Source organism: Ornithorhynchus anatinus, chromosome 7 (assembly GCF_004115215.2).
Source record: "Ornithorhynchus anatinus isolate Pmale09 chromosome 7, mOrnAna1.pri.v4, whole genome shotgun sequence".
Lineage (NCBI taxonomy): Eukaryota > Metazoa > Chordata > Mammalia > Monotremata > Ornithorhynchidae > Ornithorhynchus > Ornithorhynchus anatinus.
The window spans coordinates 78546750-78565772 of record NC_041734.1 but is presented as its reverse complement, the minus strand read 5'-3'; the positions used below and the strand labels follow the sequence as shown (position 1 = coordinate 78565772).

Below are 19023 nucleotides of genomic sequence, written 5' to 3'. Positions count from 1 at the left end.
GAGGAGGAGGAGGAGGAGGAAGAAGAAAAAGGAAGGAGGAGGAGGAAGAAGAGGAGAAGGAGGAGGAGGAAGAGGTAGAGGGAAATGAGGAGGAGGAGGAGAAGGAAGAGGAGAAGAAGGAGGAGGAAGAGGTAGAGGAAAAGGAAGAGGAGGAAGAAGAAGAGGAGAAAAGGAGAAGGAGGAAGAGATGGAGGAAAAGGAGGAGGAGAAGGAAGAGAAAAGAAGGAAGAAGAAGAGGAAGAGGTAGAGGAAAATGGGGAGGCGAAGGAAGAGGAGAAGGAGGAGGAAGAGGTGGAGAAAAAGGAGGAGGAAGAGGTGGAGAAAAAGGAGGAGGAGGAAGAGGAAAAGAGGAAGAAGTAGAGGAGGAGGAAGAGGTAGAGGAAAAGGAGGAGGAGGAAGAGGAGGAGAAAAGGAGAACAAGGAGGAGCAAGAGGTGGAGGAAGAGGAGAAGGAAAAGAAGGAAGAAGAGCAGGAAAAGATAGAGGGAAAAGAGGAGGGGGAGAAAGAGGTGGAGAAAGAAGAGGAGAAGGAGGAGGAAGAGGTAGAGGAAAATGAGGAGGAGGAGGAGAAGGAAGAGGAGAAGGAGGAGGACGAGGAAGAGGTAGAAGAGTAGGGGAGGTAGAGGAAAAGGAGGAGGAGGAAGAGGAGGAGGAGGAGGAGGAAGAGGAGGAGGTGGGAAAGGAGGAGGATTAGGAGGAGGAGGTGGGGAAGGAGGAACATTAGGAGGAGGAGGAAGAGGAGAATGGGCAGCCACTGAGTTCCTTGAAGAGTGGGGAGACATGGAATGAATCATTTTTTTTGGAGAAACGATCCAGGCAGCAGAGGGAACGAAGTAAGGCCCGGAGTGGAGAGAGAAAGGAGGCCAGAAGGTCAGCAAGGAGGCTGCTGCAGTAGTCAAGGTGGGAGATGATAAGTGCTCAGATCATCGAGGTAGTAGTTTGGATGGAGAGGAAAGGATGGATCTTAGCGACGTCGCCAAGGTTCAACCGACAGCATTTGCCGACCGACTGAATATGCGGATTGAACGTGAGAGTTGAGTCGGTGCTAACGCCGAGGTTACCGGCCTGTCAGACGGGGAGGGCGGCGGTGCTTCTTCATCCGTTCGGTCATATTTGTGGAGCGTTTACTGTGTGCTCAGCCCTGAACCGAGCGATTGGAAAGTACAGTTCGGCACCAGACAGCGACAATCCGACGAGAGACAACATAGCCCAGGAAAAGCACGGGCCTGGGAGCTAGGAGACGCAGTTCAGTCATTCATTCGATCGTACTTATTGAGCGTTTACTGTGTGCAAAACACTGTACTAAGCTCCTGCCCTCGAGGAGCTCACAACCTAATCAATTCTCTTCCAATCCAATTCAACCTGGGGAATGGGATAGTTTGCCTTGGAGTCGAGAGTACAATAGAACAATAAACAGACACGTTCCCTGCCTACGAGGAGGAGACAGACATTAATGTGGACAAATAACAGGAAATAATAATAACTGTGGAATCCGTTAAGCGCGATCTATGGGCCAGGCACAGTACTAGCGGCTGGGGTGGACACGAACAAATCTGTTTGGACACTGTCCCTGTTCCACATGGGGCTCACGGTCTCAATCCCCATTTTACAGATGTGGTAACTGAGGCACAGACAAGCGAAGTGACTTGTCCCAAGGTCATACAGAAGACAAGTGGTGGAGTCGGTATTAGAACCCATGGGCATGGAATGTGTCTGTTTATTGTCTTATTGTCCACACCCAGGACTTAGTACAGTGCTCTGCACACAGTAAGCGCTCGATAAATACGACTGGAGGAGTGAACGAATGAATGGAAGTTCTCAAGTTTGGCAAAATTCTCTTTGAGGAATCAGGAGAACCACCTGCCCGCGATGGGAAAAATGTGTACCAAAGCAGATTTGTTTTTTTAGATGTCAGTAAACTCACTGTGGGCAAGAAAAATGTCTACCAACTCACATTACCCTCTTCCAAGCGCTCAGTACAGTGCTTTGAACACAGCAAGCGCTCAGTAAATAATTATGGTATTTGTTAAGCACTTACTATGTGCAGAGCACTGTTCTAAGTGCTGGGGTAGATACAGGGTAATCAGATTGTCCCACGTGGGGCTCACATGTTTTAATCCCCATTTTTACAGATGAGGTCACTGAGGCCCAGAGAAGTTGAGTGACTTACCCAAGGTCACACAGCTGACAGGTGGCGGAACATGGATTGGAACCCACGACCTCTGACTCCCAAGCCCGTGCTCTTTCCACTAAGCCACGCTGCTTCTCCGTGACTGGGCGAATGATTGAATGCTCATTGTGTGCAGAGCACTCTGCTCAACGCTTAGCCCTGTACCGACTTACCTATTTTTATAAATGTCTCTCTCCCCCGCTAGACTGCAAGCTTGTTGTGGGCAGGAAACGCGTCCAGCGACTCTGTTGCACTGTGCTCTCCCAAGCGCGTAGTACAGTGCTCTGCAGACAGTAAGCGCTCAGTAAATACCATTGGGAAGATACCTACCACTGTACCTAGCACCGTATCTGTCGACGGCAAATTAACGGGACTCACAGTGACTCAGGATTCACGGTAGGGCTTCGTTTACAGATCTGTAAACCAGAGACCTCCCCTCTCAGGGTGGCACCGGGAGAGTTTCCAGTCCTCTACCGGTCGCGGCTACGGGAGGGAGGATGAAGCGGAGACCTGTCCGTTCCATCCCTAGCTTGGCCAGTGGCTAGCGAGTGGCAGGTCATCGGCTACAAGGCAAAACTCCCCCGTGCTGGGCGGCAGCGGCCCGGAGAGAGTCGAGGGCGGAGACTCGAGTTGACTGCGTGGAAGGCGGCGATGGTCAAGCGTTTCCGGATTTTTACCGAGAACCTCTAGGGATCCACTACGGGAACGATGGCAGATGGACAGTGGGGCCTTCTGAGAGAGATGTGTCCGTGGTGGGTGGGAAACGACTCGGCGGCGTAAGACAAGAGAAAACCATTCGTTCATTCATTCAGTCGTATTTATTGAGCGCTTACTATGTGCCCAGCACTGTACTAGGCTCTTGGAATGTACAATTGGGCAACAGACAGACACAATCCCTGCCCAACGACGGACTCACAGTCTAAACGGGGGAGAGAGACAGCAAAGCAGAACAGAATAAAACAAAACAAGTAGTCTGGCGTAGACATCATCAAAATAAATAGAATCATAGAAATATACACATCATTTACAAAATACAGTAATAAATGATATATAAAAATATGCACAGTGCTTTGGGGAGGGGAAGGAGGAAGAGCAGAGGGCGGGAGAAGGGGGAATAGGGAGGGGAGGAGGAGCAGAGGGAAAGGGGGGGGCTCAGTCTGGGAAATAATGGCAACCTTACACCAGTGGGAATGAATAAACTAGCGCACGTTTCCGACGAACTCTGTCCCTGATTTCAATTTCGTCCCTACCCCGGTTGGTCTCCCTGGTCTCTTCCTTCTGCGTCTGACCAAGGAGTCTCTTCTCTGCTCCTTGACCGGCAAATCATCTCTGCGGGGCCGAAAGGCATCTGGAATCGCTCGGAAAGGTTGGGCTCCCGTTGAAATTGTGGCACGGGGATGCTTTTCGCATCAGTCACTCCCCCCCCGACCTTTGCCTGGCGACTTCCCCAGTTCTTCATCATCGGTACGCGTGGAGTGCTTGTCTCCGTACAGAACATCGTACCAAGCACCCGGGGGGAGCACCGTATGACATGTTCCCCGCCCACGGCGAGCTTGCCGTCCAGAGGGAGAGATGGGTTTTAATCTAAAATAAGGCATTTCTAATATAGAATGTGAAGATGCGTGCAAAAGCGTCGTGGGGCGAATGTCAAACGTCCAGAGGGCCCAGATCAGGGCCGCGGAGTTGTTGTTCCGGAGAGGTAACTGTGGCTGAGGACACCTGGTTTCTCCGGGTTCTGGCGGCGGCGGCTCCGAGTTGATCGACCCAACCGGGATTTCTCCGACAGCCAGGGTTTGGAAGGGGTTTACGAACTGGCTCTGAAATCATTTCTCCTGGGGCCTCTAAAATGCCGACGCGCCTTCCCGGCCGCGGACAATAACGGCGGAAACAGACGACAGCGGCTCAAAACACCTGAACGGCGCTCCGATCGTCGCCGCCCGCAGAAGCCCATTTGGGGGTGTATTTTTCCATCCCTGAGGTTCGGGGGGGCTCGTCGGCTCTCTTTTCAGTGTCGCCCTTTGGTCTCTGACTCAACGTACCTCGCCGAGGGGCAGTGCGGCTTAGCGGAAGGGACGGGGGCCTGGGAGTCAGAGGACCGGGATTCTCAAAAACCGTTCCTCCTCCGGCTCAAGAGGGACCTGATGATCTTGCGTATGCACCCTAACGCTTAGGACGGCGCTTGGCACGTAGTAAGAGCTCAGCGAATACCACAGTTCATTCCATCGTATCGATTGAGCGCTCACTGTGTGCAGAGCACTGGACTAAGTCCTTGGAACGTACAATTCGGCAGCAGACGGAGCCCATCCCTGCCCAACAACGGGCTCAGGGTTATTATTATAGAAGCAGCGTGGCTTAGGGGCAAGAGCCGGGGCTTGGGAGTCAGAGGACGTGGGTTCTAATCCCGCCACTTGGGCCAGCCTCTCAACCTCTCCGAGCCTCAGCGACCTCATCTGTGAAATGGGGATGAAGACTGGGAGCCCCACGGGGGACAACCTGATGACCTCATATCTCCCTCAGCGCTTAGAACATAGTAGACGCTTAACAAATACCATCATTAATATTATCCTCCTTATCTGTCACTCCTTAATAGATTAGGGATAGGGGAATTAGTAGAGTGACAGAGATGCCGATGACGAGTTTGGGCAGGGAACGATTCTGTTTACTGTTCTATTGGACTCTCCCAAGCGCTCAGTACAGGGTCTGCCCACAGTAAATGCTCTAAATACGATCGAACGAATGACACACCTATGGACCGTAAGCTTGTTGTGGTTAGGGGATGCGTCTGTTATATCGGTATACTGTAATAATAATAATAATGTTGGTATTTGTTAAGCGCTTACTATGTGCAAGAGCACTGTTCTAAGCGCTGGGGTAGACACAGGGGAATCAGGTTGTCCCACGTGGGGCTCACAGTCTTCATCCCCATTTTACAGATGAGGGAACCGAGGCCCAGAGAAGTGAAGTGACTCGCCCACAGTCGAATTCGTGACCTCTGACTCCAAAGCCCGTGCTCTTTCCACTGAGCCACGCTGCTTCTCTACTTTACTCTCCCAAGCGCTTAGTACAGCGCCCTGCACGCGGTCGGGCCCTATGCCGTGGAGACCCAGAGCGACACCACGGACGCATCTCTCCCAGAAGGCCCCGCCGTGGTTCCAAAAGTGGATCCACAGACTTTTCCTCGGTAAAAGACCGGAAGCGGTCGACCATCGCCGCCTTCCGCGCCGTCGACTCGACTTTCCCCCCTCGACTCTCTCCCAGGCCCCCGCATCCCGGCTCGGGTGAGTTTTTCCTCGTAGCCGACGGCCTGCCCTCCGCCAGCCCCCGCCCGAGCTGGGAACTCCTCCGCTTCCCTCTCCCTGCCGTAGTCGAGACCGGTGGATGCCCGGAAACTCTCCGGGTGCCATCCTGAGAGGGGAAATGGAATCATAGAGATGTACGTTCACTCGTCCATTCGGTCGATCGTGTTTATTGAGGGCCCGCTGTGCGCGGAGCACTGCTCGAAGCGCTTGGGAAGTACAATCGGGCAACCGATGGAGACAACCCCAACCCCACGACGGGCTCGCAGTCTTCCGTGTCGGTCCCTTCTGATTGGCCAGAACCTTACTCCGGCACTTCCAGAGCCATCGAGGAAAAGGCAACGAGAAACGCAGAAGGAGGCAACACGTCGGGTCTGGAAGTCCGAACTACAGACACAGACGCTTCGGGGCGGGGAGGGATTGGCTTCATTCAGTAGCCGATGAAGCCGCGAATGATGAAGCAGTGTGGCTCGGTGGAAAGAGCAAGAGAACAGAGAAGCCGCGTGGCTTAGTGGCAAGAGACCGGGCTTGGGGGTCAGAGGTCACGGGTTCTAATCCCACCCCACCACTTAGAGAAGCAGCGTGGTTTAGTGGAAAGAGCTTGGGAGTCAGAGATCGTGGGTTCGGATCCCAGCTCCGCCACTCGTCAGCTGGGTGACCTTGGGCAAGTCACCTCACTTCTCTGCGCCTCTGCTGGCTCATCCGTAAACACATAGTTTTACAGATAGCAACATTATGATTATTAGGGTTTGGGCCTAATAGAGTCCAATAGAACAGTAAAAAGACTCGTTCCCTGCCCAAACTCGTCATCTCTGTCACTCTACTAATTCCCCTATCCCTAATCTATTAAGGAGTGACAGATAGGGATGATAATATTAATGATGGTATTTGTTAAGCGTCTACTATGTTCTAAGCGCTGAGGGAGGGAGGGAACAGGGGGATGGAGGGGGGGAGGGAGAAGGAGGGAGGGAGGGAGAGGAGGGAGGGAGAAGGAGGAAGGGAGGGAGGAGGGAGGGAGAAGGAGGGAGGGAGGGAGAAGGAGGGAGGGAGGGAGAAGGAGGGAGGGAGGGAGGGAGAAGGAGGGAGAGGGAGGGAGGGAGAAGGAGGGAGGGGGAGGGAGGGAGAAGGAGGGAGGGAGGGAGGGGAGGGGGAAGGGGGGAGGGAGGGGAGGAGGGGGAAGGGGGAGGGAAGGAGGAGGGAGAAGGAGGGAGGGAGGGGAGGGAGGGAGAAAGGAAGGGAGGGAGGGAGAAGGAGGGAGGGAGGGAGAAGGAGGGAGGGAAGGCGGGCCGTCCTGGGGCGTGGGGCCTCGCGGGCCTCAGGGCCGGGCGGCGCGCGGGCGTCGGGGCGACGCGGTGACGTCACGGGGCGGCCCCGCCCCCTCTCCCCTCCCCTGGGCGGGCGGGCGGGCGGCGGCGGGAGGCCGCCGCGGTGAGGGAGGCCGCCAGGGCGCCGCCCCCCCTCCCCCCTCAGGGCCCCTGCGTCCCCCCGACCCCCCTCGGGGCCTCCGACTCCTCCCCTGGGACCCCCCCAGTTCCCCCCCGAGGCCCCCCGACCCCTTCAAGGCCCCCGATTTCCCCTCAGGGCCCCCGACCCCGCCTCAGAGAGCCGCCAGTCCTTCCCCCCCCACCCGCCCCTCCCCCCCGGGCCGGGCGGGCCGGCGGCCATGTCGGGCCCCTGCGTGCGTCTGGGGGCGGTGTGCGGGGCCCCGGCCGCCCGCACCAACGAGCTGCTGCTCCTGCCCGCGCACCCGCCCCCGCCGCCTCGCTCCCCGCCGCACCACGTCCTCTACTTCCCCGGGGATGTGCAGGTAACGCCCCCCGCCCCGCACCCCTCACCCCAACCCCGCCGCAGACCGCCCACCCCGGCCCTGACCCGGCCCGACACACAGATAAATGCCTCCACAGCTATACGTGTACGTGCGTGTGTGTAATAATGTAACGTCGGTATTCGTTTAAGCGCTTCCTCTGTGCACAGCGCCGTTCTAAGCGCCGGGGGAGATCCGGGGTCATCAAGGTGGTCCCACGGGAGGCTCCCGGGCTTCAGCCCCCTTTGACAGATGAGGGTCACTGAGGCCCAGAGAAGCGAAGTGACTCGCCCGCGGTCGCCCAGCAGTGACCTCTGACTCCCAAGCCCGGGCTCTTGCCACTGAGCCCCTGAGCCCCTGAGCCACTGAGCCACGCCGCCTCCCTGCATTATAGATGTGCATTATACATCTCTCTCTCTCAGACGCACACTTGTCCTTCAGCCTTCTGTACGCCCTCCCTCCCCCACTGGTCCTTGGGGCCGCCTCTCCCTCCCCCCCACTGGTCCTTGGGGCCATCTTCCCCCCCCCCCCACTGGTCCTTTGGGCTACTCCCCCTCCCCCCCCACTGGTCCTTGGGGCCATCTTTCCCTCCCCCCACTGGTCCTTGGGGCCATCTTTCCCTCCCCCCACAGATCCTTGGGCCATCTTTCCCTCCTCCCACTGGTCCTTTGGGCCACTCCCCCCCCCCACTGGTCCTTTGGGCCACTCCCCCCCCCACTGGTCCTTGGGGCCATCTTCCCCCACCCCCCACTGGCCCTTTGGGCCACTCCCTCCCCCCCACTGGTCCTTGGGGCCATCTTTCCCTCCCCCCACTGGTCCTTTGGGCCACTCCCCCCCCCCACTGGTCCTTGGGGCGATCTCCCCTCCCCCCCACTGGTCCTTTGGGCTACGCCCCCCCCACTGGTCCTTGGGTCCATCTTTCCCTCCCCCCACTGGTCCTTTGCCCCCCCCCCCCCCCGCTGGTCCACTGGTCCTTGGGGCCATCTTTCCCTCCCCCAACTGGTCCTTTGGGCCATCGTTCCCTCCCCATCTTTCCCTCCCCCCCACTAGTCCTTGGGGCCATCTTTCCCTCCCCCCACTAGTCCTTGGGGCCACCTTTCCCTCCCCCCACTAGTTCTTGGGGCCACCTTTCCCTCCCCCCACTGGTCCTTGGGGCCATCTTTAGGAGAAACAGCATGGCTCAGTGGAAAGAGCCCGGGCTTGGGAGTCAGAGGTCGTGGGTTCGACTCCCAGCTCTGCCACTTGTCAGCTGGGTGACCGTGGGCAAGTCACTTCACTTCTCTGGGCCTCAGTTAACTCATCTGTAAAATGGGGATTAACTGTGAGCCTCAGGTGGGATGACCTGATTCCCCTGTATCTCTCCCAGTGCTTAGAACAGTGCTCTGCACCTAGTAAGCACTTTACAAATACCAACATTATTTTCTTTCCCTCCCCTCACTGGTCCCCGGGCCTTCTTTAGAGAAGCCGCGTGGCTTAGTGGCAAGAGACCGGGCTTGGGAGTCAGAGGTCGTGGTTTCGAATCCCACCCCACCACTTAGAGAAGCAGCGTGGTTTGGTGGAAAGAGCTTGGGAGTCAGAGATCGTGGGTTCGGATCCCAGCTCCGCCACTTGTCAGCTGGGTGACCTTGGGCAAGTCACCTCACTTCTCTGCGCCTCTGTTAGCTCATCCGTAAATCGGGAATTGAGACTGTGAGCCCCATGTGGGACAATCTGATGACCTCGTATCTCCCCCCAGCGCTTAGAACAGTGCTTGGCACATAGTAAGCGCTTAGCAAATACCATCATTATTATGGAAAGCAGCGTGGCTTAGTGGCAAGAGCCCGGGCTTGGGTGTAAATGTCAGAGGGCATGGGTTCAATTCCTGGCTCCCCCACTTGTCAGCTGGGTGACCTTGGGCAAGTCACCTCACTTCTCTGTGCCTCTGTTAGCTCATCTGTAAAATGGGGATGAAGACTGTGAGCCTCACATGGGACAACCTGATTACCCTCCACGCCAGCGCGGAGAACAGTGCTCGGCACATAGTAAGCGCTTAACAGATACCATCGTTATTATTATTATTATTAGTCTCCGAAGACCTCTGGGAGGAGATGGGCTTTAAGTAAGATTTTGAAGGTGGGGAGAGTAGCGGTGGTCCGTCCCGCATATCCAAGCCCGAGGCGGAGAGGTGCCAGGAGAGGAGCCGAGCGGGCACGCCGCGGCGGGACGTCGGCCAGACGAGCTCGAGAGGGGAGAGCCCAGCTTTAAAGTCATTCGTTCAGTCGTATTTATTGAGCGCTTAGCTGCGTGCAAAGCACTGTACTAGGCGCTTGGAAAGTTGACGGTGAGGAGTTTGACGCGGGCAGCCGTTGGAGATTTGTGAGGAGTGGGGAGACCTCGACCGACTATCTTCGTATTCCTTCATTCCATCGTATTCATTCATTCAGTAGTATTTATGGAGCGCTTACTATGTGCAGAGCACCGTACTAAGCGCTTGGAGTGAACGAGTCGGCGACAGATAGAGACGGTCCCCGCCGTCCGACGGGCTCACGGTCCGATCGGGGGAGACGGACGGACGAGAACGATGGCGATAGATAGAGTCGAGGGGAAGGACGTCTCGTAAAAACGGTGGCGACTAAATAGAATCGAGGAGATGTACGGTTCATTAACAAAATAAATAGGGTGATGAAAATATATACGGTCGAGCGGACGAGTACGGTGCTGTGGGGATGGGAAGGGAGAGGGGGAGGAGCGGAGGGAGATGGGGGGAGAAGAGGGTTAAGCTGCGGAGAGGTGAAGGGGGGGCGGTAGAGGGAGAAGGGGAGCTCAGTCTGAGAAGGCCTCTCGGAGGAGGTGAGTTTTAAGTAGGGTTTTGAAGAGGGAAAGAGAATCAGTTTGGCGGAGGTGAGGAGGGAGGGCGTTCCGGGACCGCGGGAGGACGCGGCCCGGGGGTCGACGGGATAGGCGAGAACGGGGGACGGTGAGGAGGTGGGCGGCGGAGGAGCGGAGCGTGCGGGGTGGGGGGGAGAAAGAGAGAAGGGAGGAGAGGTAGGAAGGGGCGAGGTGACGGAGAGCCTCGAAGCTTAGAGTGAGGAGCTTTTGTTTGGAGCGGAGGTCGATAGGCAACCACCGGAGGTGTTTAAGAAGGGGAGTGACAGGCCCAGATCGTCTCTGCGGGAAGATGAGTCGGGCGGAGAAGTGAAGAATAGACGGGAGCGGGGCGAGAGAGGAGGAAGGGAGATCGGAGGGAAGGCCGACACAGTAGTCTAACCGGGATATAACAAGGGCCTGTAGCGGTAAGGTAGCCGTTTGGGTGGAGAGGGTATGTATTGAGCGCTTCCTGTGTGCGGAGCGCTGGATCATTCATCCCATCGTATTTCTCGAGCGCTTACAGAGCGCTGGACCCAACGCTTCGAAAGAGCAATTCGGTAACAGAGACATTCCCTACCCAACAGCGGGCTAGGAAAATGCTCCGGGCAGCAGGGTGGATGGAGCGTGGATGGAGTGGGAAGAACCACGCTTAGTACGGTGGCTTTGCGCACAGTAAGCGCTCAATAAATACCACTGAATGAACAAAGAGCCTCCCGAAGGCCTCCTCTCCTCCCACTCCCTTCCGCGCCGCTCTGACCGGCTCCTTCATTCATCCCCCTTCCCATCCCCAAAAAGCAAATGTATAGATCTGTGTAGATACATATATATGTAATTTATTTATCCATCTATGTATTTGTCTGTTTATATTAGCGTCTGTGTCCCCCTCTGTGCCGTGAGCTCGTTGTGGGGAGGAGCGTGTCCGTTGTTCTCTTGTCCTCTCCCAAGCGCTTAGTACAGTGCTCTGCACACGGCGCTCAATAAATCCGATCGAAGGAAGGAGCCGGGGAGGTCGGTGCGGAGCCTGATGGAGCGATCAAAACGGGAAACGGGTGCTCGGATCGGTCGAGAAGCCATATCGCGAAGGTAGAACTGACAGGATTTTGTGACAGATCCAACGGTGTTTTGAGAGAGAGGAGTCGATATTATTAGTGTGGTCTAGTCGTCTATCACGGGCCTGGGTTCTAATCCCTGCTCTGCCACCTGTCTGCTGTGTAACCTCGGGCTCTAGACTGTAAGCCCATCATTAGGCAGGGATCGTCTCTATCTGTTGCCGAATTGTACGTTTCAAGCGCTTAGTGCAGTGCTCTGCACATACTAAGCGCTCAATAAATACTATTGAACGAATGAATGTCCATTAGGGGCTAGTGAGATGAGGAGGCTGGTGTTGCCCTCTGCGGTAATAGGAAACTCGGGGGGAGGACGGGGTTTGGGTTCGGGAGATGAGGCGTTTGATTTTAGACACGCTGAATTGGAGGTGTCAGCGGGGCATCCCAGGAGAGGTGGCCCGAAGGCGGGAGAAGACGCCAAACTGCAGAGAAGGAGCGAGATCGCCGTGGGAAAGGGAGATTCGGGAACCCTCCGTGTAGAGGAGGTCGTCGGAGCCGATGAGTCCTCATTCGTTCATTCATTCGGTAGTATTTATTGAGCGCTTACTAGGTGCAGAGCACTGTACTAAGCGCTTGGAATGTACAAATCGGCAACAGATAGAGACAGTCCCTGCCCATTGACGGGCTTACGGTCTCATCGGGGGAGACAGACGAAAACAATAGCAATAAATAGAATCGAGGGGATGTACATCTCATTAAAACAATAGCGGTAAGTAGAATCCGGGGGATGTACATCTCATTAACAAAATAAATAGGGTAAAAAAATATATACAGATGAGCGGATGAGCAGTGCTGAGGGGAAGGGAGGGGGGACGAGCGGAGGGAGAGCGGGGGAAAAGGGGGCTTAGCTGAGGGGAGGTGAAGCGGGGGGTGGAGAGGGAGCAGAGGGAAAAGAGGAAGCTCAGTCTGGGAAGGCCTCTTGGAGGAGGTGAGCTAGATGCCCAGAAGCTGCCACCGTCAGTGACAGAAGGGATCCTTCTCTGGGGGACTGTGGTGGGTACATGGAGTTTTGACCCAGCTGAGAAGACCCAGGGCCTGACTACGGCTGGGTCAAAACTCCACGTACCCACAGCCGAGTCAGACACGACCAGGCCCCGGCAGAGAGCCAAGGCCCCCGTTACCCAAACTGACCTCCGTGCTAGTGGCAGCCCTCTCCTCGCTGTCGTTTCCCCCACCCGACAGTCTCTCACACACGCACCACCTTCCCTTTGCAGGGGAAGCAAGGCCTTCTCAGTGGTGGGGCTGCTCTGGGAATTGACCTCCATGAACGCACACTTCGGCGAGACAGTCCTCCGGGCCGGGGAGATACGCCGAACAGTGTCACCAGCTTCGGCAGTAATCCTCATCTAGAGCTGTGGAACCGATACTGATCCCAAGGTCCCGGGTCTCCCATCTTGCCCTCCGGAAGAAGCTGAGAGCTGAGTCCTCCAAGGGAGCGGGTGTAGGGGGAGAATAGAAGGGGACCCCAAAACCCAACCGTGAGGGACCCCCACGGTTAAGGGGTGGGAGGCGGAGGAGGAGCCCGTGAAAGACACTGAGAACGAGCAGCCAGGAAGATGAGAGAACTAGGAGAGGACGGTGTCAGGGAAGCCAAGGTTGGATAAGATTTCCAGGAGAAAGGGGGTGGTCCACAAGGTTGAAGGCAGCGGAAGGGCCGCGGGATGATTAGGATGGAATAGCGTGCCGTTACATTTGGAGAGGAAATGACAATCTGCCTCTTCCTCCACATCCAAACTGCTGAAACGGGAATCTCGAGCACTCGTATCCTGCCCCGACTCCTGCAACGGCCTCCTCGCTGCTCTCCCCGCCTCCCGTCTCTCCCCACTCCGGTCCTTCTCTCGGCTGCCCGGTTCATTTTTCTACCCAAAAAAAAGCCCGGTCCACGTCTCCCCATTCCGCGAGAATCTGCAGCGGTCGCCCACCCACCTCCTCATCAAAAAAAACCAACCGGCTTAATCGGCCAGCGGCTTTAATCGATCAGTCGGTGGTATCTGCTGAGCACTTAGTACGTGCAGAGCATCGTACCGAGAACTGGGGAGAGGACGGTCCAGCAGAGCGAGCGGTCACGTGCCCTGCCCGTAAGGAGCTTACAGTCTGGAGCCGAGCTTAAAGAATTCGGTCATCTCGCCCCCACCTTCCTCACCCATTTCCTACGGCAACCCAGGCCATCTACGGCACCACCGACTCCTCTCCCACATCCTCCCTCCGTCTTCATCTACGACAGCCCCGCCGCCGCTCTCCTCGCTTTCAAAGATATCCCTAAGATGGCACCTCTACGAGGCCCTCTCCGATTCTGCCCCCGAGTCCCCCGCTCCCTCTCTTTCCTGCCTCGCCTCTGCCCTCGGACGGGTCCTCCGAATAGCCACCCCATCCTCATCCCCGCGGCACGAGTCTGCATCCCCGGAATCTGATTTAATGTCGGTCTCCCCTTCTCGATCGCGAGCCGAATCGGATCTGTTGCCGAATTGTCCATTCCAAGCGCTTAGTCCAGTGCTCTGCACACAGTAAGCGCTCGATAAATACAGTTGAATGAACGAATGTATGAAAAAGCTCCGCACGGGCAGGGGATACGTCTGCCAACCGTGTTGTACTCACCCAAGAGCTTAGTACAGGACCGTGTCCATATCCGTCTCCGTGACGTTTCTTTTTATTCACATCCGTGTCCCCCTCTCGACTGAAGCTCACTGTGGGCGGCGACGTGTCCGTCTGTTGTTCTGTCTTACTGTCTCAAGTCCCTGGTCCAGGGCTCTGCTTAGCGGCAAGAGCCCGGGCTGGGGAATCAGAGGACGTGGGTTCTAATCCCGCCTCCCCCACCTGTCTGCTGGGCCACCTTGGGCAAGTCATTTCGTTCATTCGTATTTATTGAGCGCTTACTGTATGCAGAGCACTTTACTAAGAGCTTGGAATGTACAATTGGGCAACAGATAACCGTCCCTGCCCAACAACGGGCTCGCAGTCTAAAAGGAGGGGACAGGCAGCAAAACAAAACAAGTCGTCAGGCATCGATACCATCAAAATGGATAAATAGAATCATATATATATATATATACACATCATTAATAAAATAGAGTAATATATACAAATACATACCAATGCTGTGGGGAGGGAAGGTCGGAATGGGGAGGGGAGGAGGAGCAGATGGAAAGGGAGGGCTCAGTCTGGGTTTCAGTTCAATTCAATAGTATTTATTGAGCGCTTATTATGTGCAGAGCAGCGTACTAAGCACTTGGAATGTACAATTCGGCAACAGATAGAGACAATCCCCGCCCACTGACGGGCTTACAGTCTTATCCGGGGAGACGGACAGACAGAAACAGTAGCAATAAATAAAATCAAGGGGATGTACATCTCATTAAAACAAAAGCAATAAATAGAATCAAGGGGATGTACATCTCGTTAACAAAATAGATAGGGTAATAAAAAATATATACAATTGAGCGGATGAGCACAGTGCTGAGGGGAAGGGAGGGGGGAGGAGCAGAGGGAAAGGGGGGGTAGAAGGGCGGCAGAGGGAGCAGAGGGAAAAGGGGCAGCTCAGTGTGGGAAGGCCTCTTGGAAGAGGTGAACTCTAAGTAGGGCTTTGAAGAGGGGAAGAGAATTACTTTGGTGGAGGCTGGGAGGGAGGGCGTTCCGGGACCACGGGAGGACGTGGCCCGGGGGTCGACGGCGGGATGGGCGAGAACGGGGGACGGCGAGGAGGTGGGCGGCAGGGGAGCGGAGCGTGCGGGGTGGGAGGTGGAAAGAGAGAAGGGAGGAGAGGTAGGACGGGGCAAGGTGACGGAGAGCCTCGAAGCCTAGAGTGAGGAGTTTTTGTTTTGAGCGGAGGTCGATGGGCGATCATTGGGGTGTTTAAGAAGGGGAGTGACAGGCCCAGAGCCTTTCTGCCGGAAGATGAGCCGGGCAGCGGAGGGAAGAATAGACCGGAGCAGAGAGAGAGAGGAGGAAGGGAGATCAGAGAGCAGGCTGACACGATAATCCAGTCGGGATATTACAAGAGTCCGTAGCAGTAAGATAGTCGTCTGGGTGGAGAGGAAAGGGCGGATCTCGGCGATATTATAAAGGTGAGACCGGCGGGTCTCGGTGACGGATCGGACGCGTGGGGTGAACGAGAGAGACGAGTCGAAGATGACACCGAGGTCGCGGGCCCGAGAGACGGGAAGGACGGTCGCGCCGTCCACGGTGATAGGGAGGTCAGGGAGAGGACAGGGCTCGGGAGGGAAGATGAGGAGCTCAGTTTTGGACATGTTACTTCACTGCTTCACTTCTCTGTGCCTCAGTTACCTCATCTGGAAAAGGGGGATTAAAAGCGTGAACTCCATACGGGACAACCCGATTATTACCCTGCATCTACCCCAGCGCTTCAAACAGCGCTCGGCACGTACTTAGTGCTTAAATACAATAATTATTATTATTATTAGTAGGCACTCAGTAAATACAGTTGAATGAATGAATGACACCGCTGGAAAGGATGGGAGCGTAGAAGAGGGCACAGGAGGATGGGCCCGAAGGGAGACGGGGTCGGGGGGGACGGGGAGGAGAAGACGACCCCCTCGGCTGGAGCCTGGAGTAGAGCGGCACGGCCGAGGGGAGGGCGCCCAGGAGGCAGAGGACCCGGGTTCTCATCCCGGCTCTGCCACCTGTCTGCAACGGGACCTCGGGCAAGGTATTTCCCTTCTCTGGGCCTCCGTTTTCTGTAAAATTCGGAGTCATTCGGTCGGTGCTATTTATTTAGCACCTAATAATAATAAAAATCATATTGGTATTTGTTAAGCGCTTACTATATGCCGAGCACCGTTCTAAGCACTGGGGTAGATACGAGGTAATCAGGTTGTCCCACGTGAGGCTCACAGTCTTCATTTTACAGATGAGGTCACTGAGGCACAGAGAAGTTAAGTGACTTGCCCAAGGTCACACAGCAGACAAGTGGAGAAGCAGAGGTTAGAACCCACGACCTGTGACTCCCAAGCCCGGGCTCTTTCCACTGAGCCACGCAGCTTCTCGGCGCATAGCGCTGTACTTTGCACTTGGGAAGGTGCAGCACAGTAAGAAACAGTGACATTCCCTGCCCTGAGTGAGCTTCAGTCGAGAGGGGGAGGCAGACATTAATAGAAAGAAATAAGTTATGGATATGGACTTATAACAATGACGGTATCTGTTAAGCGCTCACTACGTGCCCAAGCACCGTACTAAGCGCCGGTGTGGATACAGGCCGATCGGGTCGGACCCGATCCCCGTCCCATGGGGGGGCTCGCAGGCTCCATCCCCATTTTACAGATGAGGGAAGTGAAGCCCGGAGAAGTGAAGTGACTTGCCTGAGGTCACACAGCAGACACGTGGCAGAACCGGGATTAGAACCCAGGTCCTTCTGACCCCCTCCCCCCAGGTCCGGGCGTCCTGCTTGGCCGTGCTGCCTCTCCCTTGACCCACTTAACAGTCCTCTCTGAGTCACTGGCACATTTTCTCAGGGCTGTAAAGTCACCGGTCTCCCCGACACGTGGGTGGTAAAAGCCCGACCAGAAAATCCACTTCAGATCACTGACGGGGTCAAGTCGGATGTGGATTGAAAACCCCCCGGGAGCTTTGTACTTTAGGATCCCATCCTCCCATTCGATTCCCAATCCCATTCCTCGATCCCGCTCCTCCTTAAGGAGCAAAACCTCCAGGCCTCGGGCAGTTTTTATGAATGCCTCTGGCTCAGAACCTAGTATAGTTGGTGTGTTTCCAACCCACCCTGAGGGTATTGATGGGTTAGATTTTTTTTTTGTTCTACAGCATCTCGGTATCCCCCCGCCCTGTGATTGGAAGCAGCCGAGGTTTAGGGCGGATAATAATAATGATAATAATGCTGGTATTTGTTAAGTGCTTACTGTGTGCCAAGCGCCGTTCTAAGCGCTGGGGCAGATACAGGGTCATCAGACTGTCCCCCTTGGGGCTCACGGTCTTCATCCCCGTTTTACAGTGGAGGTCACCGAGGCCCGGAGAAGTGACGCGACTCTCCCGAAGTCGCACAGCTGCCGAGTGGCGGAGCCGGGATTAGAACCCGCGACCTCCGACTCCCAAACCCGGGCTTTTCCCACCGAGCCACGCCGCTTCTCTTCTGCTTCTTCGGGTCGCGATCCGCCCGAGATTCTCGGGGTCCGCGGCGGGGTTGGGATCGCGAGGCCCCGGGGTCACTCCCGACGGGAGAGTCCGTCTCCGCCCGCCTCCCGTTTCTCCCCCCACCTCGCCCCGCCACAGCTCCGCCGGGGGGGGAGGCGACGGTCCCCGAAGCCGACGGATGCGCTCGCCTTTCATTTTTTTTTTGTTAGACCATATTTGCTAAGCGCTAACCGCGTGTCAAGCGGCAGGGTCGGTCCCCGCGACTTGGGTCGGTCCCCGCTGCGGGCCGCTCGCCGTCTGAGTAGGAGGGCGGACGGGTGTCCCCCTTCCGGAGGCCCCGGGGGCGGGGGGAGGCGAGGAGACGAGCCGGCGTCCGATCCCGGGTCCCCTCCGCGATCTTCTTGCAGAACTACGGCGAGGCGATGGCGTGCCACCCGGAGAACGTCCAGTGGGAACGCTGGAGCCTGGAGAGCGTGGCGGCCATCCTGGCGGCCCGCTTCCCCGGCAGCCACGTGTGGGTCGTCAAGTGCTCCCGCATGCACCTCCACAAGTTCAGCTGCTACGACAACTTCGTCCGCAGCAACACCTTCGGGGCCCCGGACCACAGCCCCGACTTCGGGGCCCTGCGGCACCTCCGCGCCCTGTTGGCCAACGCCTTCGCCCTGGCCCGGGACGCCCTGCGGTCCGGGGACGGGGAGGAGGAGGAGGAGGAGGAGCGTCCGGAGTCGGCGTCCTTCACTCTCGTCGGCTTCAGTAAAGGCTGCGTGGTCCTCAACCAGTTCCTCTTCGAGCTGAAGGGCGCCCGGGCCGACCGCGACCTGGCCGGCTTCCTCCGGACCGTCAGGGCCGTGTACTGGCTGGACGGCGGGCACTCGGGAGGCGGCGACACGTGGGTGACGTGCCCGGAGGCGCTGCGGGAGCTGGCCCGGACGGGGATCTCGGTGCACGCCCACGTGACGCCCTACCAGGTGCGGGACCCCATGAGGTCTTGGATCGGCCGGGAGCACGGCCTGTTCGTGCAGATCCTGGCCGACCTGGGCGTCGGCGTCGAGAGCCGGCTCCACTTTGCCAAAGAAGCCCCGTCCATCGATAACCACTTCAGGGTCCACGAAGTCTTTTGAGGGCACCCCCTCCTTCCCCGCCCCCCCCCCCCCCCCACCGCGGGGCACCGTATCCCGGGAAAAGTCGACGGGCCCGCTCGGCGTCCCCACGCTCCCCGAGGTGACCACGGACGGGGGAGAGAGAAGCACACGGTCCCGGTAGCACGCCGAGTCCCGGGATCCGGGCCGCCCCGGCCGGGGTCGGAGCCCGAACCGGGACTCGCCTGGGGCCGTCGGCCTTCCTCTAACGGGATCTGGGGGTGGGGCGCTAGGGTGCGTAGAAAGACTACCGTCCTTCCCGAGAGCAGAGCCCCCTCCTCGCCGCTACTGCCGTGACCGATCCGGAGACCGTGCGGGCGTAGCGCCCGGCTCCGGCTCCGCAAACCCGAACCCGGGGGACGGAGCGGCGGTGGGCCCGCCGCGGACCGGCCCCCCTCGCCCCGCCGCAAACTCGGTCCGCCGCGGCGCCGCCTCGTCTCCGCCCTCGAGGGAAAACCCTCCGGGTGTCTGGCGATGAACGAGACCCGCAGCGGCACTCTCCGTTACCTTGGAGGGACCGTACCACCCTGGGCCTCCCGTTCCCTGCACCCTGCCCGATAGTT

General features: G+C 57.2%; 1 protein-coding gene across 1 annotated transcript; it reads left to right on the top strand.

Annotated features, from left to right (window-relative positions):
* The first annotated feature begins 7113 nt into the window (after window positions 1-7113).
* On the top strand, window positions 7114-18465 carry C7H2orf69 (chromosome 7 C2orf69 homolog). The gene is made up of 2 exons (XM_029069685.2): window positions 7114-7272; window positions 17729-18465. The coding sequence occupies exons 1-2, from the start codon at window positions 7129-7131 to the stop codon at window positions 18440-18442; spliced, it is 858 nt and encodes a 285-aa protein (XP_028925518.1). The 5' UTR covers window positions 7114-7128; the 3' UTR covers window positions 18443-18465.
* The last annotated feature ends 558 nt before the right edge of the window (window positions 18466-19023 follow it).